At 42.3% G+C, this 26,176-nt stretch overlaps 1 protein-coding gene across 3 annotated transcripts in view; it reads right to left on the minus strand.

The window, feature by feature from the left end:
• The window catches only part of DPYD (dihydropyrimidine dehydrogenase), a 701,931-nt gene that overhangs the window by 638,343 nt on the left and 37,412 nt on the right, over window positions 1-26,176 (minus strand). For all 3 annotated transcript variants that reach the window (XM_019479122.2, XM_006265262.4, XM_014599709.3), the window contains exon 2: window positions 18,068-18,178. In XM_019479122.2, coding sequence (XP_019334667.1) covers window positions 18,068-18,178 — 111 coding nt within the window. The remainder of the gene's footprint in view (window positions 1-18,067; window positions 18,179-26,176) is intronic.

A 26,176-nucleotide genomic window follows, 5' to 3' on the forward strand; every position in this document is an offset into this window, starting at 1 on the left:
GAAGGAACCATCCACCACCACTCTCTGGGTGCAGTCCCTAAGCCAGTTGGCCACCCACCTGACTGTGTAGGCGTCCACTCCACAGTCTGCTAGCTTCCCAATGAGGATATGGTGCAAAACTGTGTCGAAGGCCTTCCTAAAGTCCAGGAAGATGACATCAGCCTTGGCTCCCGCACCCAGGCAGTGTGTGACCTGGTCATAGAAGGCTACAAGGTTTGTCAGGCAGGATCTACCTGTGACAAACCCATGCTGGTTTCCCCTCAGCATCGTTTCCCCTGCTGGGCCTTCACAAATGTGTTCTCTGATTATTTTCTCTAGCATTTTCCCAGGAATAGAGGTAAGACTGACTGGTCTAAAGTTACCTGACTCATCCCTTCTCCCTTTCTTGAAAATGGGCACCACATTGGCCCTTCTCCAGTCCTCAGGGACCTGGCTAGAGCACCATGAGTGCTCAAACAGCTGTGCCAGCGGCTCAGCTATGCCACTGGCCAATTCTTTCAGCAGCCGTGGATGGAGGTCATCCGGGCCTGCTGACTTGTACCCATCCAGCTCCTCCAGGAGCTCCTTAACTATTTCAGAACTAACTGTAGGCTGACTGGTGCCATGTGGACATCCGTCAATGATTGCGGTGGGGAACTGGCTTGGTCAGTACATAGAAATACTGAAGCAAAGAACTCATTGAAGAGCTCTGCTTTTTTCCCCGCGTCAACCACCAACCGTCCTGATTTGTCCTGCAGGGGCCCTATGTTGCTCTGAGCTTTCCTTTTGCCCGCTATATACCTGAAGAAGGACTTTTTAATGTCCTTGATTGTTGAAGCCAGCCTGAGCTCAAGCCCCGTCTTGGCCGGTCTAACTGATTCCCTGCAATAACACGCCAGGGAGATATATTCCTCCTTGGTGGCTGCTCCCTGCGTCCATTGCCTATACATCTCTTTCTTTGCCCCCAGACTCTCCTGGAGTTCCCTGTTCAGCCAATGGGGCTTTTTTGCCCCCTTACCTCCCTTCCTACGAAATGAGATAGACTCCTTTTGAGCCCCAAGGATCACTTCCTTGAGATACCTTCAACCCTCCTAGACCCCCATATGCTCTACATTCCCCTCACTAACTAGCCTTCTAAGCTTGCTAAAGTTGGCCCTTCTGAAGTCCAACACTTTAGCCCCATGGGACCGTAAGTCCAACACCTTACCCCCACTTGTATATTCTGTAGTGATTCCTCATGCAGGATTCTCCCTGGATTGCTCCAGGGGGAGAAGGGGAACTGGGCAGAGAAGAATTCCCTGTACTTGTGGAGGGTGGGATTGGTGTTCACAGCGCATCCCCCTTGAATTGCATAATGACATCTTTGTAGAGCATTCCTGTACATCAGCTACTGTATTTTTTTCAAATTGGACCCCACTTTCTTTTTTGATGTTTAAAATTAATTGATTTACACTCGCTTGTTTATGTTTCCAAGGGATAATGGTAGGAGAGTACATAACGGGGTAGGCTGTTGAGTACATAGCTAATAAGGTTGTGCGAAGTTTCAGTTTCTGATTCGATTCTGTGGAGATTTGGCCCGACTCGGTGGCCAAATCTCTGAATCTGAATTGAATCAGAAGACCCTTTAATCTATCTGAATCAAATCGGAACCCTCTGAATTGATTTGGGGATATGCGGTGATTTGGACCTAGACACAGCTTTAAATGTTTTTTCTACATATATCAGGGTACCAGGCAGCTCATCAACACTGAGATCCTGGGGTCCTGGGGTCCCCACAGGAATGTGGGGGGCTCCCCCGCGCGCACAGCAGCAGACCCAGAAGTGTACCAGAAGCACTTCCCATCCACTTCTGGGTCTGCCGGGGAGCATGCAGGGGGCCCCCCACGCTCCTCCTGGCTCAGCGACTGGTGCCTCCTGGGTCTGGGGGGGCACCCAGGGACCTCCCATGGCCGATCAGCAAGCTGGGGGAATGCTTACAGTGTTGGACCGTAAATACTTACGGTCCATTTCTCGGTCCACTGGGGAGCACACTGACCGCCCCCCCCCGCATTCCCCCAGCTTGCTGATTGGCCATGGGGGGTCCCTGGGTGCTCCCCCAGACCCAGGAGGCACCAGTCGCTGAGCCAGGAGGGGCGTGGGGGGCCCCCTGCGTGCTCCCCGGCAGACCCAGAAGTGGACAGGAAGTGCTTCTGGTACACATCTGGATCTGCTGCTGAGTGCGTAGGGGAGCCCCCCACATTCCTGTGGGACGCTCCATCCACCCCAGGATCTCAGTGTTGATGAGCTGCCTGGTACCTTGATATATGTAGAAAAAACATTTAAAGCTGTGTCTAGGTCCAAATCACCAAATCTCTCCAAATCGATTCGGAGGGTTCCGATTTGATTCAAATACATTAAAGGGTCTTCTGATTCAATTCAGATTCAGAGATTTGGCCACCGAATCAGGCCAAATCTCCACTGAATCAATCAGAAACTGAAGCTTCACACAACCTTATTAGCTATGTACCCAACAGCCTACTCCGTTATGTACTCTCCTACCATTATCCCTTGGAAACATAAACAAGTGAATGTAAATTAATTAATTTTAAACATCAAAAAAGAAAGTGGGGTCCAATTTGAAAAAAATACAGTAGCTGATGTAGAGGAATGCTCTACAAAGATGTCATTATGCGATTCAAGGGGTATGAGCTGTGAACACCAATCCCACCCTCCACAGGTACAGGGCATTCTTCTCTGCCCAGTTCCCCTCCTCCCCCTGGAGCAATCCAGGGAGAATCCTGCATGAGGAATCACTACAGAATATACAAGTGGAGAAGAATACTAAAAGTTAGTTTGCATTTCAGACTATACAGCTCTGTGTGCTTTTAGCTGTGGTTCTCAGTCTTTTTAAACTCAAGGCATATCTCTATAGCTTTTGTGAATTGAGCAGTACCCCGTTTCAAAAGTCAATTTACTTATTACAATGTTTATCTTCTTGCAGAGCAGCCAGGCAGCAGGGGTGGGGGAGCATCCAGGCAAGAAAAGGATCTTCTGACACCCTACAGTGAGTGCCCCAGCACCTGGTTGAGACTGACTGGTTTATAGGATAGTGTGCACTTTAAACCAACTCTCAGAAAGAAATCACATCCCTGGACTATTCTCCTTGTAAAAATAAAAAACAATCATGCAATTAGATTGTTATACTATGGCAATTCTCTAAAGCTAGGTGAATTCCAGTGAAATCATACTGTGTATAGACTTCTAACTCAACATAATACACTACTTGAGAAGCAGTCTCATGATACAACAAAAGACTTAGATAGCAATGAAACAAAATTCCCCCTTGTGACACCTGAGGATACTTACCATAGGTCAGGCCAAATATGAAATGAAAATACAACTGCCCCAAGTGAATTACTGCAAGTAATAAGTGAACTTGGAAGCTGCCTTCCAAAATCAAAGGCACAAGAACTAGGATAGAAAAACAGTTTTTTCTGGACAACTGAATGAATTTCCTCTCCTAAAGCCAGACTAAATTAGCTTTTACTGAATGTTGCTGATTCTATTACATGGGAGAGACTCAACCAATTAGTACACAGAACTACTACGCAGCTTGCTCCATTTGGCTAAAGAAGCAAGTTGAGCCAAACAAAGGGACCAGTGCTGCCTGACCCCATTCAAGAACCTTGTGGTAGTCACAAGTTGTGACTTATATTTCAGATTTTGCTGCCACTGCCATTGTTTGCAGAAAGTTAAAGAATACTTATAACTTTCAGTGGTCTTGAAGCTTTTTCTTGAGCAGATCAGGAAGGGGGCAGGCAGCACAGCAACACATAAGAGCAGAAAGCAAAAAACACAACAGGAGATCAGGCAGGGAGCACTGGGCAGCCATCAGAAAGAAGAGCAGATTGGGCAGGGAGCAGAGAGCAAAGCAGCAGACTGGGCAGAGAAAGGGGATCAGAATGGTCCTGAGGAAAGGGGCAGAACTAATCTGTGGCACACCTGCCAAAAAGATTGACCCCCACTGCTACAGACCAACAGGAGGTACAGAGCCAGGGCAGTGATTTAGAAGACTAAAGCTAAGTTGCCAAATATGAATTTAGGCACTGAAAAAAAGTGCTGAGAACAGAGCGCTGTTGACACCAAAGAAAGAGGCTGAGTGCTCAGCATTTTAAATACCAGACCAACCTCTCGCCTGGATTTTTTTTTGTTTTGTTTCATATTTAACGAAATACTGCAAGCAACATGCCCTGAGATTGCAAACAACAATTATGGTATATTTTGTTATCCGAGAAACAAGTTATGACATGGTAATTAGAGACTATGCCATAAGGCTAGGGACATAAGTTACACATAAACCAGGTTAAGTAATCAGAAACTGGTTTAAATCTGTAACAGAACAGAAGTGCACCAAGATTGTTCCTGGATCCTCACGTCCAAGCTAGGCCGGGCTGTCAGGCAGCCGCTGAGGCAGCACTGCACAGAGTGCCCCCCCTCCTCACCCCCTCCCTGCGGTGGGGGAGAAGATAGGAGGGGGACAGCCCTGCTCAACACAGTGAATCCCTGACAGCCCCACCTGGCCTCAGCACAGGGAGCCAGGAGCAGTCTGAGTGCACAGTTCCCACAGCCCTAGCCCGAGCCACATCTGGCTGAGAAGGGCCTGGACCCTCCACACCTGCTCTCAGCAGTGCCCAAGAGCTGGCCCAGCTCAGCCCCAGCCCCAATGCCAGGAGAAGTAAGTGGATGGCAGGGCAAGGTGGGGCCAGACCAGGCCAGGCTGTGGGGGCAGGGCCCTACCCAACTGGACATGGGGCTTGGGCTGGGGCTGCAGGAGCTGTGCACCCACATTGCTCCTGGCTCCCTGCACCCAGGCCAGGCCACACTGTCATATAGGGCTCTCCCCCTCCTCCTCCTCTCCTGCTGTGGGGCTCAGGGGTGGGAGGACTCTGTGCGGCACTGCCTCGGGACTCAAGGCTGGAGGGGTACGGTGCTGGGCCTTGCTGTGGGGCAGGAGGGGAAAATCTGTTCTCCCAGTTTCCCATACCCAGGCTGGGCTGGGCTCTGCCCCTTCTCCTCCCCTGAGGTACGGTGTGGGGGGGGAACTGGCCATGCCCCCACTGTCACTGCTCAAGCCTTCAGTACCAGCTGAGGGCTTTGGGGCCAGCCACATTCCCTTCTCCCCCTCTGAAAAGCCTGGGAAGGGCTGCTTCCCCCCTCCCCCTCCAAGTACACCTGGGCTGGGGTTCCTGCAGGCCAGGGTGGGGTTTAAACCCCACCCCAATCGTAATCAAGCTGCCTAAGCCTAGTCAGCCCCCCCACCTTAGCTTCCCTTGGCCACTGTGGAAGGGAAGGGAGGGCTCAGTCAAGCGCCCCCAACTTCTGGCCTAAGGTACTGCAGGTATGTGCCTGCATTTCCGGAATCAAAAGTGAATATCTATTCACTTGCAAGACAGTTCAATCTATGCAGGTTAAACTAACCTGCAAAGATTGAATCAATTCAGACTCAGGCTTTTTGAACGTCTGTACCTAGCCCAAAGGGTCAGGACCAAGGAGGGAAAAAAGGTTGTGCATTGTACCTTCAATTTTGGAAAACATAATGCTCTGATCTTGCACCTATAGCTGGGATTTAAACATTAGTAATACAAAGCAATTCTGTTCCTTTTAGTAGGACCATAAGCATACTTGTATGACTGAACCCTAAATTTGCACTTTTATCAATATGTTCATGCACTTTATACACTTAAAAAAAAGACAGACACATCCTGATATTAAAATACAAGATTTTAGATTTGAGGGTGAGGTCTGGGCTTGAAGATTTAAGCCTCAGATCTAACACTTATTAGTTTTAAACAAATCTGAAACACTTACTGTAAAAGTAATACTTATTTCCTAGCAAAAACCTTGGAGCTAATAGTTTCCTCCCAACTCTTGGAAGATATTACTATTGCTGCAGAGGAATAAACAAAGCAACAGAAAAGAGCAGACGAGTTGCAGAACAATTAAAGACAGCAATCATTATTTTCTTTAAAACAATATTAGAGCATTTCTCCCTTTTTAGGTGCAAATTTTATTCTTATGTTAATGCAGCACTTTTCCCCATTTCCCTTGAGGAAACATCATGTCATCTTCCAATTTCTAATGTTTCTTCTTCCCTATTGTCCTATCTTTCCATCTTTCACTTTATTAATTGTTTTGTCCCTGTCCTGTTTCCTTTGTTTGCTTCTTTTCTTCCTTATTCTTCCCTGATTATTTCATGTCTCCTAGTTCTTTCTTTTTTTGTAAAGGGTCATGACTTTCCCTTCTTTACATTTTTCTTTTGCATTCCTTTATTCTGCTCCTACAGCTTTCTGATTTCTATGCACTTGTCTAACTATTACCCAAATGGCTCCAAGCAGGACACACTCAAACTGAAGAATAAATAAATTAAAAGAAAAATACTATCTGTGGTAGTGTGGTGTTGCCTAGCAACACTGTGCACTTCTCCACATCTTTTCTAGAGCCCTGGTGGCAAGGATGCTTTTCAGGCTTATTGCTACAAATATATGCAAGATCTTTCTCACATTGTTTGTCTGTTCACTGGCAAATGCACAGGAAGATAGAAGCGATGAAAATGTAAACTGTACAAAGTAAGCATCAGGAACTAGAGTCCCCTACTAACACAGTAGATCAAAATAAACTCTTGTGAGCAGAGTTCCTTGTCTACTTACATGGTCTGTTAAAAAAACCCTTCAAAAAGCCTACATTGTACAATTACAATGTTCTATAAATATAATTAAAGTGAAATTTCTTATACAAGTCAAGCACCTGTTAGTTACTAAAGAGTGCCTATTGGCAACTTCATTTATTTAGATATATAAAGTCATTTCAGTATTCAACATAAAAATTATTCTAAACACTCTTATAAAGCCCCTGCTAAATGCTTTAAATCTATAAACAGCATTATTCTCCAATTTGTGTAGGATGGAGAAAAATTAATAAAACCAGCAGTTTTATGATACTTTGGAAGCACAGTGAGATTAATAAAGAAGGTTTTTCCTAAATTTTTTGACCAAATCCTGAGAGATACTAAACATCTGCACTATCACACTGGACTTCTGCTTCTGTAATATCAGAATTTATACAGGAAGATCCAGTAAATCCCCAATTTAATGAACTAGCCCAATCTGCTTAAAAAACTTTATTGGAACCAACAGTACTTATGCAACTCAGCTAACTAAGCAGCTTTATAACAGACCAATGTGTGATTTTAGAAGTTGATTTCTCACAATCCTCCAGAGTTAGCAAATAATGCTCTATCCGATTTAATTCCAGACAGTTTAAGTCATTTGATCCTAGCTTGAGCAGTACTCAAGGGAATATACACTAAATTCACATTTGATTTGCTCCCTTCTCCTGCAGTCCTCCTTTATTGCCCAACATTGTGGGAATCCTTGAGGAAGTTGATAGTAACATTCCCCACAGAAAGGAATCCTTATGCTCTTTGAAGGGAAATAATGCTCTTGAAGAGCCATAGGGAGCAAGTCAGAAGGTAAAGAAAACAACAATAGGAAATACGAATCATGGGGAAAACGGATCCTTATCCAGCTAGAGAATAACTTTTGTAAGAAAACCCTGCAGAGCAGAAAAGACTCTCACCTACATATATCATTTTCAAGTCCCTGGAAACAGCTCTCTTACTTTGGATTTTTCTTTTTTCCCTCTTTTTTTTTTTTGGTTCTCACATTTTGTTAGCAGCAAAGCAAGGTTGGTGTAGCATAGTATTAGTGAAAAGAGAAAAGACGGTGGCTCAGAACAGAAGCTTTAAAAAGCTACCTGACAATAACAAACTATATCAATCAAAGCACAACAAGTTATTATGTAGAAGGGGGAAACTGTAGGCGATTCACAAAGTAGGTAGGTCAAGGTCTCAAGTCAACATTCAATTAACAAACAAGTGGGGCTTATGCAGTTATACTCCAACAATAGTGCCGGGCAGAATTAAAGACCATAGAAAAGAGAGACACTGCTGGTGGGAGGGCACACTAATATCACACCCTATGAGAAGTTCAACAGAAATGAAAGTCAGGCAGCAAAGTAGAGCCTTTAATAGTTAGAAAATGCCAGAAAATAAAGGCTGCCCCTGAAACCTTAATTTGTTCCCTGCACTCCCCGTGCATATAACTTACAGTAGAGTTTTTAATTATATGATCATATATAACAGCTTTTCACAGAAGCTCTGCCTTACTCAGGAAGGAGAATGGATGGTGCTCACTTAATCAACAGCCATCCAATATTTTTTTCCTTGTCATTCTGTGTGTGCCCTTATTTACTGCACACTATTCACTGCCCTATAAGCTCTGATGATAAAATTGATGACCTCATGGGCTTTTCTATGGCATTTATCATTACAGCATCTGACTATTTTACAAACAATTTATTTCCATTTCACCCCAGGAGGTGATGAAGTATTTTTATCCCAATTTTATATATGGTGAACAGCACAGAACAATTATGGTCATATATATCTGCTAATTTTGGGTATGCCCTGATTTTTCAGAGTACTAGACACTGTACAATAACTTAAGACTGGAAGAAACCTCCTGAGGGGTTCATTTTAGTCTCTTGCTATGGTAGGTAATCATATCACATACTGCCTTTGAGAAACTCATCAAGCTTCATCTTAAAGCCAGCTAGAGCAGTGACGTGGTCTGGGACAGTCTTCCAAAATACCTAGTTGGTAGAAATCTTGTTCTAATTTCCAGCCTAAAATTTGTTCATGGCCAGTTTATATTTACTTGTTCTTTTGTAAATTATATCCTTTAGTGTAAATAGTTTTCTTCAACCACTGCTATTTCGCTAGCCCCAGAAGTATGTATAGTGAGTAAGCCTCATAAGCCTTCATTTTGTAAGGTTAACCAAATTTCCTCTGGTAGATTGGTTCTTCAATCCCCAGATTAACCTAGTAGTCTTTTTCTGCACTTGCTTCAGCTTTACTACACCTCTGTCCTGCCTTCTTGCTTATTGTACACAGAAATCTAGTTAAGATCTCACTAGTATCTTGAAAATGGCAGTAACAGGTAACACTTCCCTTCATACATCCAAGAATAAATTTGCCTTTTTCCCCCAGCCTCACCATACTGGTGGATTATAATAGTTCTGTCATTTCCAATTCATGAATTCAAGACTTATAGCAGACATTGTTATCAGCTGCTAAGGTGTATGACTTCATACTTCAAACCATTACATTTCATCCCATTTCTATTAGCGGAGCTCTCCCTGTATGATTCCAATCTTTCTCTGTATTGACAAGTATCATCAGCTAATTCATTAACACACACCTATTTTTTGTGTTATGTTCATTACTGAAAATATCTAATTGCAAACCTTATGCAGATCCTTCAGGAATCCCATTAGTAACCTTTTGATCAATAGTTCTTCTTTCAGCACTACACATTTTTGTCTCCCCTTTAACCATTTCTTCATCCACCTTATTATTCTTCAACTAAACCCATCTTAATTAATAATTTTCTTTGTGGTGCCACATGAAATGTGAGATGTACTGAATTTCTTTCATCTATTGCATTTCTCTTATCCAAGAAAGATATCAGGTGAATCTGATATGATTTATTTACCTTTGGTAAACCCATGCTGCATTTTATTACATTTACCTCCATACATTCTTTACTTCTTTCATTCTAAATCTTTGTATACTATTGGCATCAAATTAACTGGTCTATAGTTACCCAGATTGCTTTTCCCCCTTCTTTAATATAATTACTATCTTTGCTATTCTTCAAGTGGATAGTACCACCTCTGACTTAATACTTATTAAAAAAAAACGGTGATACCAAACCTGCTATTTCACATGCCAGCTCTTTTAGTTTTCTTAGATGAAGATTATCCTATTCCCAGAAAGCTCCAAGATTATCTTTCATTTCAATTATGATAACTTTCATTTCCATTAGATGATCAGCTTTTACCCCCATATTTAAGATCACCTTTTTATATTAAAAATGAAGGTAAGGTATCAGCGCCACTGCAAAATGTCCCCATTTCATTTATCTGAGTCCTACCATTTTTATAAAGGGAGGTTCTTCAGCTATTCCGTATTTTTGCAAGACAACCCTAGTTTGACTTTTTGCAATTCTGACTTTATCTCCACACATCTTGACCTCAAAGACCTAATTTTCTTCACTTATCAATCTTTTTTTCCCCAGTCCCTGTAAACTCCTACTGTCATTTTTTAGGTGTCCATTCACCCAGTTCACTTAGAGTCCTTCCCAAAAACCTTTTTTTCCCATTTTCTTAGGAACCCAATTTCACCTTTGACATAAGACACCACATTTGACTTCAGAAATTCCAAGCATTCTCTATATTCATGTCTCTGAGCTACCCGTCCAATTTCTTTCACTAACTAGTTGCTTCATTTTCTCAAAGTCTGCACTTCGACATCAAAAACCTTAGTCTCAGATTCACTTTTGTTAATCTGGCTCTTTAAAGGTAAACTGAATCAATTTACAATAACTTGATCCAAGTTTATACAAGTCCAGGGTCCTTACTCTGGTGCTTTCTTTCCTTCCTTTCATCAGGATCCTGTATTCAGTCATCTCATAGAGACTTATGCCCAAGTTGCTGTCCACTTCTACATTCCCCAGCAATACTTCCCTGTTTGTGAGTAGCAGGTGAAGAGGAGCACAGCCCTTAGTTGGCCTCTCCACTGCCTGGACCAGGAAGTTGTACCTAAAACTCTCAAAACTTCCTGGACTGCCTTTGCACTGCTGTATTGCCCTCCCAGCAGATGTCAGGGTGATTGAAGTCCCCCATGAGAACCAGAGCCTGTCATTGGGAAACTTCCACTAGCTGTTTGAATAAAACCTCATCCACCTCATCCTCCTGGTGTGGTGGTCCATACTGTCACCTTTATTGCTCTCCCCTCTGACCCTAACCCAGAGACTTTCAACAGGCCTGTCTCCAGTGTCATACTGGAGCTCTGACCAATTATACAGCTCTTTTACATAAAACACAACTCCTCTTCTGCCCTGCCTGTCCTTCCTGAACAGTGTACCCATCTATGACAGTACTCCAGTCAGATGAGCTGTCCCACCAAGTCCCTGTTATTCCAGTCACATCATAGATCTGTGACTCTGCATGGGACTTCCAATTCTCCCTGCTTGTTTCCCAGTCTCCATGCATTCACGTACAGACACCTGAGGTAACTAACCCATTGCCCTACTTTCTCAGGAAGAACGAAAAGACTTCTCTTTGTTCCTTTCCAGGCTCTGGAAGGGACTACGCAAGGTGAGCACAGTCTTATTCATTTCCCCATCCAAACTGTTTTGACCTAACCCCATCTCTTCCTCATCGCTAGCTCCTCATCCCAGTCCTGTTCTCCTCAACCACCCATCCTGTCTCCATTTGGAAGACTTCTCCTTCGAGTTCCAAGTCTCCTTATCCAATCAGCTCCTATTTCCTCATACCTCCAGCTTCTTCTCCAATCTTTCTCTCCCAATCTCCCTGTCATTCCCATTTCCCATCTTCACCAACTCTCACTTCAAATCTACCTCCTTGTGCTCCTCATCTAAGCCTTGTTCCTCTTAGCATCTTGCTCCAGGTTCTTTGTCCAGCCAGTGCCAATTCTCTCTTGCCTAGTCTCTCTTCTGTCATACCTGTCTCTCCCCTCAGTTTGCCGTCCACCCCCAAAACTCCTTGAACAGCCACAGAATTTCTTGAACAGTCAGTTTCTTCCAAATTCCTCATCCAAAGGATTGCATAACTAAAGTGACAAAGCCTGTGGGTTTACTCTCTCCTATACTCCCCTGGAGCTCCCTATATCTTTATGACTCATATAGTTCATTTACCCCTCCTTCCCCAACTCCTGTATCATAGTTTGCCAAAACATGAGATTATTAATATTGCTATTGTGGCAGATAGTCAGTGCCAGTTTCCCAAGAGACTGGCTAGAACCATCAATGGCTAGCCTCACCAATCCCTCACTACTGCTCAGGATGGGTTAAAGATTGCAATGCTCCATACTGCCTGCAACTATGTCTGCATTCTATGTGGAAGGAAATCACCCTGTCTGGGCCAGGCACAATTTAAAAGATCTATAAACAGGGACATGATATTAGGGAAGCCTTTAATCTACACAAACAGTAGATTTAATAAGTTTTAATGGTCACATCATAAACAAATTTAAATTAAGACAGAAGGCACAAGTATTGTAGCTATGTATTCCTTACAGACTCAGATGATATAAAGCATATACATAAATAGATCTAATGTAAATAGCAATCATACTTATATAAAATGGTTTTAAAACGCAGTGTATGGTATCGATGCAAGAAAATGAGAAGTAATTAGTTTGTCTGAAAAATGCATGAGTAGGAATTTGACTGCTAAATGATTAAACTAGTACATTTTAAAGTCTCTATTAATATTTAATTATTGATACTATGAGGGGAAAAAGATACAATCTCTTGATGTTACTTCTCAACTCTTACTGATACTCAAAGTAATGCATCTATTATTCATGTGAATAGTTTGTGCATGCACAGTCAATCACTAGTACAAAAAAAAATCACTCTCAAATTCCCTAATCACTTCTATAAGTCATAATGTAATACTTTCCACATTTGGGAATCTGAGCGTTTTATTTAAGGAAAGCAGTCTGGCCATGACGAATACAACAAAGTGCAGCCCAACCAGACATCAGTTCAAAGAATCAGATGTCAGAGTGCTCCCTGTAATGTCCCTTAATCATCATACCGATTAGTGGTTGAATAGTGATGTGATTAAAAAGACTGCTGCCATGGTATACCTATTCATACAACTAGAATTCTACATATGTTCCACCGATTAGTGTTTGAATAGGATAGCGATTAGAGAGACATCTGCCATTGTATACCCATTCAAAAAAGAGCTCAACTTGCATATTCATGTGCAATGAGGACCAAATAAATATTTTGCAAAGGTAAACTATACGTTTTGGTTGTAAAGATAATTGAGCTGATTTCCTTTAATAAGTGATCTCTATTTTGCAATGCTGGAGCTATTTCTTATTTATAAATATACTAATAGGCTTTATTAATATATCTTTAAAATTGATCAGATTATTCATTTAAAATTGTTTGCCAACTAAATTCTTTCTTTTCAGATTGTGGATGGCTTTACTTAAATTGCAATACCAATTTAAATTTCACCTTCCCCCCTCCAGCCCTGCCCCCCCCCCACACACATTTAATAAAAAAATAGTTTCTTTAAATTATTCTCTGATATTGGTGTATGGTTGGTCAACAAAGTATTTGATAGCATCTGACAAAGGTTGTTGCCTATAAAAGCTCATGGCTCTGAATAAGCTGATCTCTAAGATGCCACCCTACACTACCTCTTACTTGGCAGCCTGTACTTCATTTCTTACTCTGTTAAGCATTGATCTTGAATTTCATGGTCTTTCTAGCACTTAAAAAAACTACATAACAATTAAAGTGCCTTGGCCATAAAAGGTACTCTCAGAAGGAGGAGTTATACTTAAAATGGTGTCATTCCAACATAAAAAGGAGAGAGAAAAAGAGAGGACTCATATTGCAAGTTGTGATCAGGCTTAGCAAATGTAAGCACAAAAAACAGTGCTAGTACTGCCAAAATATCAAAACAGTTAGACGATAGCAATTAACAACCCAATTTAAACCCTATTTTTCCTTGCCTTTTCCCTTTTATTGAATTACTTCCAACTTTTCCTTCTGGAACAATTCCCATCATTTTTTCATAGATGCATCAGTAAAGTGTATATCTGTAGTTCCAAACATGGTATTTCAGGAGAAATGCTGAACATATGGGTTGGCTTAAATCAACTTTCCATCAAACCTCTCCAAGATATACATAAGCCCCTTTCAGCATAAGGCATGGAATATCCCAGATAACTCAGATTTCTCCACTAAGTAGAAGACTTATAATAATACACACACACACACTCCCCAAAAATGTATTTTATATAATCCAGGTAATCCACTGAAGACAATAAGACTTTTCAAGTGTAAATAAGGATCGAATTTCACCCATTAGAGATTTGTTTGTGTTACAGGATGTCCTCTGCTATCCAAACCTCTTTGAAAAGCAGTTGGGAAAAAGTTGCTTGGCTACTTTGTGAGGAATTATACATTGGGACCTACTTAAATCGCTGTGAAATGAAGGGCTTTTCATGGCCCACTCATGGCATGTGGAGCTGATTTCAAAGGCATTTTGTGGCAGCCCTACCCCTTGGCACTGACTGGCAGAGAGGCACCAGCAGGGGAAGAAGGGACAAGAGGACAGCCACCATCTTGTCTGCTGCGCTCATGCCACCCCACCAGCCAGCATCTTCCCCTCCTGGCAGCGATGACTGCTGGCTTCCACTGAGGCGCCAGTATTTTATTTTTATTTTTTGTTGTTGTTGATTTTGCAGACAAACCCACATTTCTTGGTTTCTGCAAAATCCATGAAACCATGAATTAAGTAGGTCCCTAGTTATACATGCTAAAATTTGATGCATAATGAAAAATTATACCAACCTGAACAGTATAGATATTAAATATGGTAAATCTTAAAAGAGAACAGATTGCTATACAATTCAAACATTCACAAATTATTGTATCAAACTTAAGAGTAGACCTACAGCACTGGATTAAAATAAAGCTTAAGAAAAGAACAGTAACACAATACCAACAGTTACAAGTTAGTAAAACAAACCTGCCAGCTGCCATTCAGATAACTGTGGTTCAGATACTATATGGTAATACCCAGAAGCCCTAGTTGTAAATCAGGACCCTATTGTGGTAGGTGCAGTATAAAACAATGCAGACCAAAAAGTCCCAAAACACAGCAGACATGTCCAGACAGGGCAGTGCAAGGAGACAGCAGGTTGAATAAGAAGCTGTAGCTTCAGCTGAAACACATCTCAGATTAGTGTCATAATTTACCTCTTTGGGGTGTTGTTTACTGGTAATTCAAAAGACATTAATATAACCTAAACCTCAGCCTAAGGTTCTTCTCTTTGTTCAAGGTTTGCTTTGACACCTTCTCACTCCTCTTCTTTGGATGAAAAAAAAATAGACATTTTTTTTTTCTCTCACTGGAACTTCTGACCTGTTTCTCCTTCCCTGTTCTCCCCCTTCCCACCTCCATTTTCCCAAGTAATCAGTAGCAACCTTGGACCCTATGGCACAACTGATCCTCCCCTTTAAAGGAGGGTTTTACCAGGGCTACAATTACTGTAATCTAGATCAGTGTCATGTCCCCAGTAATCAGGAAAGCCTTCAGCCTAGGGAAGCCCTAAGAGAGTGGATGCCAAGCTTTTTGGCAAGTGTGCCACAAATGAGGCCTAGATCCTCCCTAAGTGCCGTGCTGATACCTGCTGCTCTGCTTCCTGCCCTATCTGCCACTAGGATATATGTCCCCTTTCCAATCTGCTGCACATGTGCCTCAGGTTGGCCAACCCTTCCCTAAGAGAATGCCCACCCTCACTCCTCTTGTCTTCAACAGACGGTTTCACCTGCTGGCATAACTCATTTGTTATTACCTAGCTTTTAATGTCCATGTTCAATACCAGAATCTAGGGTGACTTAGCAACACAGTCCTCAATTCCTATCAAGAATCTGAAAAGTCTGCACACCCTTTTATTAATTCCAGTGAACTATAGTTGCTAGGGGAAGAACTTCTGTATACTGACAGAAATTGATTTTACACAGAAACCCAGTTGCCTGGCACAGTAAATAAACAATAATATTCATTAAAACCTAATGTAACCTTCTTTTCAGAGAACAGTTTTTCAGCACAGGAAGAATATCAGCTCAGATTCTGTTTTCAGAAACCCATTTAAACTAGACAACCAAAAACTCTCAGAGCAGGTTAGGAGTTAAAATTTTGCTTGTGTAATTATTCTGAGGAAATATGCAAGTCTGCCATCTGGAAGTATATTAGACATTACAAAGTCACTGTGTGCATGCATCAGCAGATGCAGCTTTTGTTCACAGAGTTTTGAGGGCTGTTAATTTAATTAGTTTTGTATTTTCATACTCCCACCCTTCCTCCAACAGTAATTCTACACAGTCCCCATCAGAATAGTTGGATGGGAATTCAGAGCTAAAGGCCAAATTCAGACCTGATGCAAATGCAAACAAGTACAATTTCCACGAACTTCAGATATGCTTGCTTATAAACAGGTCAGACTTTCACCTGCAAATGGCTTTTTATGCCATCAAAATCCCATTTTGTTCAATATAGATATATTTGCAGTCTTTTCCTTATTTTAGAGAAGTTAGGATAGGGTTAAGCAATTCTCTGTTATTTGCTTTATACTAACCAGAGCTATAGATGATGAGCTGGAGAGCCCAGAAAGGCACAGGCATTTCTATTGTTCATTAATATCTTATTAACTCCATGAATTTAATGGAAAATGAGACTGGAAATCTTTTGTGGGTTCACTTGTTGGCTTTTGCGGGGTTCCCTTCTCTCTTTGTGGTATAGTAAACTCAGTCATGAACCATGACGCTCATTGCTACTGCACAGTAGCATCAGAAACGACCCATGCAGTGCCAGGACTGCGCAGTAACCGTGGTTACTGTGCAGCATTTAGTACTTGTTAAAGCTTCTCATTTACAACTGTCCAGTCCGGCGCACATTTAGGCACACCCACAGTTATAAAACACCCATATCAACACAGAGTTTGTTGTCCACTTGGAAATGGAGAAGTTCCTTCATGTTTTGTAGCAGAATGTTAAGATTTTTTACCCTACTATTTACAAACGAAACATGTGGCATTTTTAGCTAACTCTGACAACTTACAGTATAAAGGCCACTTGTTACTTGGCATATCGCTCTTAAATAGGAAAAAAGCTAACAGTTACAACAGGCTCTGATCCTGCAGTGAACACCAGAGTGCCAGGCTCTGCTCAACTCACTGGGTCCCCATACATGCTGTAGAAAGATCAGAATCTATAACTGCGTAAAGGATAATCCTGAAACCATGAAAAATTATATAGTGTACAGTATCATACTTTAATCAGCACCCAAGGCCCACAAATACTGTTGTTTATACAGCCCTAGAAATTTAAGTGCACCCAGAGCATTGGGAGTATGAGTAAGTACCTACTTGCCTGAGAATGATGAAGAAAAAAAAGGAAGATTCACAGGTTTCATACTAAGCAATGAAACTTTGGAATCACAAGCATTTCTAAAACATGACAATTGTTCAACTTTTGTATTCAGATACATTACAATAAATACTATAACCAACAGGCTACTGCAAGCATAAGTTATTAATTCCCAAGGGCAGGGGAGTGGTATTCTACCTAAAAATATTCTGAGTAAAAGCCATCTACTCTGAAAGGACTATCTACAATCATCTGTAGGAAAACAGTAGAAACATAGTTCAGACATGTCAGGCAGCAATCAAAGAAGCAACCAAATCTAATAAAGCTACAGGAATACGAAACAGGTTAAATATCAAATTGAGACAAAGAACATGAAAACCTAGAAAACTAAGTCAATTGCTAAATTAATGAATAAGTTTGTAGTGAAAATGTAAATCAAGAGAAGGGCATAATTATCTGGGACCAGATTTCAATCTTAATTTTACAGGTGCAAAGCACGGAAGACAAAAGGTGTAACTTGAAATTCTGGCATCCTGGGCAACAGGGTGTGGAGGGGGAAAGGGTGTGTATGCACATGCATGCACGTATGCACAAGCAAGTGCTGGCCTCTCAACACAGGGGCTGTTGAGTTGTGGCAGCTGCAATTGTGACAGCAATGCAGGCTGCTTCCACCACAGCAGAAGTTTCCTGAACAGGGCTACTACAGCAGTGGCAATGGCAGTGGATTCCCTGGAAGCTGCCATCCTGGTGCCCTCTGAAACGGTGGCAAGGGCTGGTGGCCCCACTTGCCCTCCTTCCCCCTACCCCAAGTTAAACTACTGCTGCAGTCAGTGAAGTAACTCTCAATTTACAGAAGCATAAGGTAAGCAGAACTTGGCTGATTAACTCTTCAAGCATCTTAACATTTAATTTCTTGATTCTTTTACCATTGAGATTTTAGTTTTAATAGTTTGTATTTAACAGATGTACCACTAGTACTACTATGACTACTATGCAGCACTTACTGAACAACTCTTATCAGAATTCCTTTTCCAGTGCTTCTTGCTTTGTTTCTTTGCAGCTGTTGAATGTAGAGTTGCATGAGCTTGCATACAGGGATTTAAAGTCAAAATGTTCTGTGGAAAGAGAAAAGAGTATTTGAAAATGTGGAGATATATATATCAGCTTGCAAAAATATTAGCTGATCACACCTCAAAGTATAGATGAGTGCTTAAGAGTGAGGAATAAATACGTAAGTAAAATTAAAAAGACTCAGAACGATAGGTCTCCTTCATACATAGTTGTTTGATTTGCTGTTCCACTGTCCACACAATTTAGATTTTGAATATCTGAGATAATGTTAGACTTATTAAGCAAACAATGCGACATCTAGTGGCAGCTCCATCTGAATGTATACTGTACAACAATGGAAGCCATTACATGCGCTTACCGTGTAAATCTGTTCCATTAAAATTGCTCTGAGTAGAGCATATCATTCTGAGATTTAAAGACTGTGTATGGTTGCTTCGTTGTTTCAGTGTAATTCCAACTTCCGCTTTCCAGGAACATGTTTCTACAGCCTAGAGAACCAGCTATACAACATGAATTAAATTCCTCTCCTCTCAGTATGGTTTCCTGTACTCTCACACAAATGAATGATTGCAACATAGAAATAAAAAACTCCATTGATAATTTTCACATAGACTGGACAAAAATAAATAAATAAAAACCCACAGGCTGTTACTCCAATCCCAGCTGCCTAACATTAACTTCATGTAATTATCCATGAAGGACTCAAACTTGTATCTCTGGTTACAGGCATCACTCTTCACCCTTCCTATTCAAGGAACCAAAGGTAATGCAAGGTTATTTCTGGTAGAACTGAAAATTGATCCAAATTGAATCTGTTTAGTCAGTGACTTGCAAAAACAAGTTGCCAAATATACACACCCAGCTGTTCTTTCACTCTCAGTTGCTCTAGCTGAACATTTTTGGACTTGAGACACCCCTTGGAAAATGCCAGCTCTTAGCTTTCATTCATTTTTGGACTACAAAAAAAGAATAGAGCAATTTCTTCTGATGCAAAAGAAGTAAGAAAGATGCAAACAAGTCAAAATGTTTTGGACCCTACTGGCTCCTATTTGAAATCTCTGGAAGCATCCCCCATGAGCGGGAACATGTGTGTCCCTAGGGATAAATAGCAGCGGCACAATATGTGCTGCTGCTACTTGTCCCTGGGGAACCCCCATACATGTGCACTCTGGCACACAGCACATTACCCCAGGTGGGGTAGGGGAGGCCGGGGCCAGCACCTGGGCTGGCCCAAGCAGCCTTATCTGAGGTTCTGGGGGCTCCAGGGGCTGCAACCACAGTGACCCTGCAGCAGAGATCCTGGCCAGCAGGTGGAATGTGGCTCTGACTGACCAGGCTCCAGTCTGGGTGGCGTGTGCTGTTGCCATGTGCACCACCCCACTTTTTTTCAGTTCAGGGTTAAGTCCCCCACACACACCAATATGCAAATTACCAGCACAGGGAATGCCTGTATGTGTGGCACATGCCATCTGAGACTTGTCTGGACATACCTTCTGGGTTTATCTTGTGAATCATGTGTAGCTGTTTCCACACCTACAGATGCATCATCCCGGTTGAGAATCACCAGACTAGCTGCTAAACAGATCATAATCCCTCACTCTGAAGCCATGAAGGATAACCTAGTATAAGGGCTGGGTTACCACAGTAACCTACTGCGTTTAACATATTCTTGACATCACCTATTTGCAAAGTGAATGTTGTCCCTTCCTTTAGCCTGGGGAAGAGAATTAGAGCTTACTACTGTTAACAATTAGTCTTTTATTTCAAGTAGTTACTGTCCATGATGTGCTATGAAGGACACAGACTCAAATCCTGATGGCAAACTGTCTTGGGGATACAACTGGAGGCACCTTCTGGATTTTGTTTGACAAGCTTTCCTTTAAAAAAAAAGAAAAGAAAAGGAAGCCTTAACTCAAAATTCATAATTGCCCACTGTAGAGAACAAGATGTGTGTATTTTGACACAGCCACATGTTGTGAACATGGGCAAACTTGCAGAGAGGTTGAGACTGGTGGTAAAAATGGTGAATATGACGGGGTTATAGATATCTTGACAGGATATTTCCTTGTTTTTAAAGATTGTGTGGGTGATTATACCTGTTGGCATCTTGACTGCTGCATAACAATGTTTGTGTAAAGGACAATGTACTCTTTTATATAAAGAGTTCCCATACTAATTAAATGACTGTTGAATACTTACCCTAGCATTTGAGGAATAATTTATTTCTCAAGTTAAATGCAACTGAATCTCAACTGTTTGAAAAATCTGCTCTCCAAATAAATTGCTAAATATGACAGTGTAATTTAAACCAAGGAACAACCACACAGAGACTAAGGGTAAGGTTTTGAACAGTATTTTAATGAATTAAGGGCTGAAGTCCCATTTTCAAAAGTGACTGGAATCCTAAGCCCCATTCCCATCTCAGTGACACTAAGGCTGCTAAGTGCTTGATTCAAGTGTGCAAACAGGACTAGGCTCCTAAACCACTTCTATACTTTTGAAAAAGCTGCCCGATCTCTTTGGCAATTATTTAACAAAATTTTCTTGGCCACAAGTATCAAAATTATCTCAGCAAGCTCTGAAATGAGTTGTGCATTTCTAGTAACAGATGTACTCCACTGGGTACAGAACCAGTTGGTTTAATTCTTAGAACAAATGGTGGGGTAAACCAACAACGGAAGAATCCCCATATGTTTACTCCTCTTGGAATTCTGCAACAATAGTATGGCTCCAAATGCAACAGTTGCAGAAATCCAATAGGACTACACAGTGCAGTATGTTCTAGAATTAATTCTGAAATGAAGTCTGGCACACAATATATAGCTACCCCCTTTTACAATACTAAAAAGCTAGTTTATGGTATTAGCTACCTAAATAATGTAAATCCTCTTTTAGATTATCATGAAGACAAGTCTCCAAATTAATCTGCTTGTTGAATTACAGTAGAGAATGTATGAATAATATATTTAGTGTTTATACAAATGATTATATTTATTAAAATAAAAATAGGGTATGCAACTATAATTTCATTGTGATTTATGTTTGTCAAATTGCTAAGAAGAAAAAATTGCTATACAAATCCATTCTGTAGAACTGTACCAATGTTCTGCATTAACGGGAAAAAGAAACGTACTGGTAAAGGATTATCATGAGGAGGTAATTTGCTATGAGGCATGTTATTTGTATAAGCCTCTAAAATACACATGCATGCAAATGCACACTACCTAGCATATGTAAATTTATGCAAGTCTATACATATACTACAGATAACATAGAATGTTTTATTTTAATAGAATAACAGAATATACACAATTAGCATACATCTATACTGCTACTGAGTATCAACCTGAAAGATGTCCTCAAAGCCATGCATGCTGACCACCTATACTGAAAGCCCCTAAATCAGGGGTAGGCAAAATATGGCTTATGGGCCAAATCCAGCCATTCTATCCAGCCCGCAGGGCCCCTAAAAAAATTAGAAAATTAATATTTATTAAAGATGACAGGAGCCAGGGGCAGTAGGACCCAGGGGGAGCTGGCAGGAGCCAGCAACAAAGCAGGCCCTGCCCCACCCCAACCCCAGCCCCCTCCCAACTGGAAGCCTTTGCCTGTCCCAGCTTTCACTACTTCCTTGCACACCTGCTGCAGCACCACGTGGCCCTGGGCTGCATCTCTAGATCACAGAAGCACGGGGCCATACTGGTACCCTGGAGCCGTGTGTGTGTGTGTGTGTGTGTGTGTGTGCGCGCGCGCGCACGTGCACGCACATGTGCAATGAGGGAAGGAGTGACACAGAGAGAGTAATGAAGGAGAGAGAGAGAGAGAGAGAGAGAGCTTGCAGTGCAGGAGGCACAGAGTGTGTGTGTGTGCAGTGCGGGAGGTACAAAGTGTATGTGTGTGTCTGTAGTGAGGGAGGCACAGAGCGTGTGTGTAGTGAGAGAGTGTGTGTGTATTCATAGGGCGAGTCCCACAAGTACACCCCGCCATACAAACAGACCGCCACACCCACACCCCCTCACACACTCCAGCCATCCGCCCCCACAATCCCCATACCCACCCACACCCCACATATCCACACACACACCCACATGCTCCCTCACCCCACACCCACACCCCCCACACCTAATCCCAACAAAAACCCCACATACCCTCCCCTACACCCCCACAGCCCTGCACAAACCTATACCCACCCCCCATACCACCCACTCCCCCACAATATACAAGAGTAAGTCTTCATTTTAAGCTGTTGTGCAATCACCTCTATGTGCACTACACATACACATGTAAATCAGGGCAAAATTATTTTTTGAAATGAAATTAACGAATGTTGTAGGCGTTCAATTTTTAGAATATAATTTGGTATTTTTCTGGATCTGAGATGGCAAACCCCCTTACTGAAAAGAAGTACTCCCAGGGGCAAGGGGAGGGACTTCTGGTGGCAAAGGTTAGGGGGCAGGTCTTCCAGTCCCAAGAGGGCACCTGTCGGGGGGGGGAGGGGGGGAGGAGGGATAAAACTACCCATGTAGCCTTTGGCAGCTTGCCAAAACTCAGTAAGCGGCCCTCTGCCTGAAATAATTGCCCACCCCTGCCCTAAATGCAACTCTCAGCAACTGTCCAGCCTGAGCCCTAAAGTCCAGCTGGCCTTTAGGATCTGATCTTGAGCCTGTCTCCTAATCTGCTCCTACCTCAACTCTGCAAATTGCAAGCATAGGAAGGCACCAGCAACAATCCCACAACACCCTGATCCTCATTTTCTGTCCGGCATTTCATTTCTTGTCTTAGAGGCCCATAGACCCAAGCGCAAAAGAGAATAATCTGAAAACCAATTCCTAAAAGGGAGAAGCAGCAAGATGTACAGCATCTGTAAGAAAGATATAGATGGGGAAGGCTGCTTATACATCTCAAGATAAGTAAAGAGACATTCTCAAGTTTGAGCCTAAATATCAGCGTAAACATGCCTTTAAGATATTAAGACATTAAATGTGTTTTAATTATTTCTGCAAACTAATCAGCTGAAGCGTTATATTTTGGGAATGAAGCCACAAATCTGTTTATAAAGAATACAGTGCTGTTGATCAGTGGTGTTCAAACTTCTGGCCCCATGGGCCAGATCTGGTACGTGGACCAACCCCACAAGTGCAATCCAGCATGCTGGCCCTGCTGCATGCATCAGCCTGACACTACATGCAGCCCAATCTCAGGTGTCAGATCAAACACCTGCTAGTTCAACTTTCACCCCAGACCTGGAACTGTGCCAGCCCCATCTAAGGCACAGGGCCATGTCATCCAGTCTGCTGGACTCCCCATCAGTCTAGAAATTGAGCAGCAGGGGCACTGCAATTAATGCTGCCACCTGCCAAATTTCAGGATCTGTAGGGAGACCCACAGGCTGGATGACATAGCTCCATGGCCCAGATCTGGCCTGTGGCTTGGTGGTTGAGCACCCCTGCCATAGATCATTTCTGATTTTCTTAAAATTCACTTCGCTGGAGAAGCCCATGAACAATAACCCATGTCAGTAGTTTCCTTTGTGTCTTCTATGTGGTCAGTGCCCAATAGATAGATAGATAGATAGATAGATAAAAACACTGTGAAAGAACATTTTCATTTCCTAGTACATTATTTTCTAGATGGTAAAGTACTCATGAATCTCATATATTGATTTAGGTTGCAAAAGTCCTGAAATGTTATAAACTACTCATATCTAATATCTTTTGGAAATGAATGACATGCATAAGTGATGGCTAGTATTTGTAAATTTTGACACCTCTGTGATAAATGGTTATGTTGATGTATGTAGACACAGTAATGTAACTTCTGAGAGTAAACTTGCCATAAGCTGTTCATTAAACGTTTATTGCTACAACTTCCACTTTAAATGCCATGATTAAAAGAGCATACACAGCATAAAAATACTGGCCTGGCCTCCAATACACCCCGTTAATGAAAAGACTGAAGGATTCTTAAATCACTGAGTCACATTACAGTGAGCAATTTATCAAGAATTAGGTTTAATGCTGTTTCAAAATGATAAGCTATTTCAACATAGTCATTCTAGACATAATATCTGCTTTCTGGGTTCATATTCTCCCCACCAGATTAAATGAAGAGAATCTTTATTTTCAAGTAAATTGAGGGGAAGACTCTTCAAATCAGGAACTGTAAAAGGTCCAATGCAGGTTTTTGGTCATGGAACTAACACTAAATTGAAACCAACATACACAGCCCAGATTAATCCCATCAAAACATTTTTATACAAGGTCACAAGAACGTGAGACATTTAACTGTTTTGTTAAATGCCTGCTCAGCACTACACTTGTAACATTATCAAAGTGCTAAGGAGTTTTATGCACGTTCTCATAGCAACAGGATGCCCAGCTTGCTTGCCATGGCCAGTGAGCTCAGTAGGATACACACACCAACAAGCTCCTTTGATGGGTCAGCCAGCATTTGAATGTCCTGGAGATCTTCTCCCCCTCCTCTCCATCAGGGCTGGACACAGGCATGGCCAACCAGGTGGTCACCCAGGGCCTGGACAGAAAGGGGGCCCAAAAATGGTAATTTTAAAATTATGATTAGCTTTATCTCTGGTGAAGGGGGGCCCGATACTAAAAGTTTGCCTGGAGCCATCAGGAGTCTAGGTACGGTGCTGCTCTCCATGCCTCCCCCCACCCCCTGTTCTGTTTCAGAGATGCAGAAGGGGAGAGACACAAACCAAAAAGCAGGGATAAGAAAGATAGAACATAGGTCTTGTTTATGATCTGGCAGGAGCATTGCCTCCATCTTCCAGCTCTCAATTCCTCTGCCAAGAAGATACTGCAGTGGATTCAAGAATAGCCATATACATCGTGTGGGGTAAAAATCATCTACCCCTTTATACTGCTCATGGTGGCCCCAGGGGGAGTGCAGCAACGTGAGGCTGCCTGAAGCCCACACCCACCCCATGCCCCATCCTGGGACTACATGCAACCGCAGGGAGCCGACCCCCCACCTGCAGTGGGCAACCCACACCCGCCCCCCAAATAGACTCCACTCTGGCCATGCTGCCCATGGGGGAGGGGGAGCTGTGCTCCATACTCCACTCCACCACAGCAGCAGCTGCCACCTCCCACAGGTGGCAGCCAGGGCTTGGACACTGCTGTGGGGCGGCAGGGGCTGCAGAACGGGGTCCCTGGCCCGATAGCCCTGACAGCTAGAGGGGCAGGGGGCTGTGGATGGGGAGTGAGGGGCACCAGCAAGGCCAGGGGCCTGTTGGACAATGGCATGGGCAGGGCACTAGCATATCAGGGCTGTCAGCACCACAAAGAGATGCGGGGTGGGGGGGAACAGCCACAGCTGGACCTGTATCCTGGTGAGCAAAGGGGGCAGAGGGAGCTCCAATTTTCCATAAGAACCCCAAAATCAAATGCCAAAATTTATAGGTATTTTGAATTTATTTTATTATAGTGACTGAGGCGCTGGTAAGCTTCCAAACTGCTTTAAAATTGTAAATATATCAATTGTGTTCAACTGATACATATGTATATACTAGTATTTTATTTTAACCATGCAAAAACACAGATTTGGGGAGTTTTAATCACATAACTTGCGATTTTTAAACAGAGGAAAACAGGATCCCTGATCATCTGCCATACAGGTATGCTGACATGGGCATAACAGGTAATGTTCTTCAATCCTCCCTTCTGTTTGCCTTCCCTTTGGGCCAAATACAGACCGTAAGTGGGGGAAAAAGTACAATCCAATTTCAGCTTTTATGATACCTAGACTTAGAATTTGGACTGTCCCTGTACAAGCTGTCCCATCTTCCTGCTATAGTTGATACAATGGTTTCCTAAAAAAAACATTTTTGTGCTGTAACTTATGATAGCTAGTGCTTCCAAGTAAATGAACATTTAAAAATGTGCTGTATGGATTTGCTCAAAATCCTTTATGCATGACACTGCAAAGTATCGTGATATTAGCAAAGTTCTCCCAGCAAACCTGCCCTGGTAGTCTAGCACAGTCTATGTAAAATATCTGGAAGTGTCTCCAATTACAGTTTG

The sequence above is a fragment of the Alligator mississippiensis genome, chromosome 5 (assembly GCF_030867095.1).
Source record: "Alligator mississippiensis isolate rAllMis1 chromosome 5, rAllMis1, whole genome shotgun sequence".
Classification (NCBI taxonomy): Eukaryota; Metazoa; Chordata; order Crocodylia; family Alligatoridae; genus Alligator; species Alligator mississippiensis.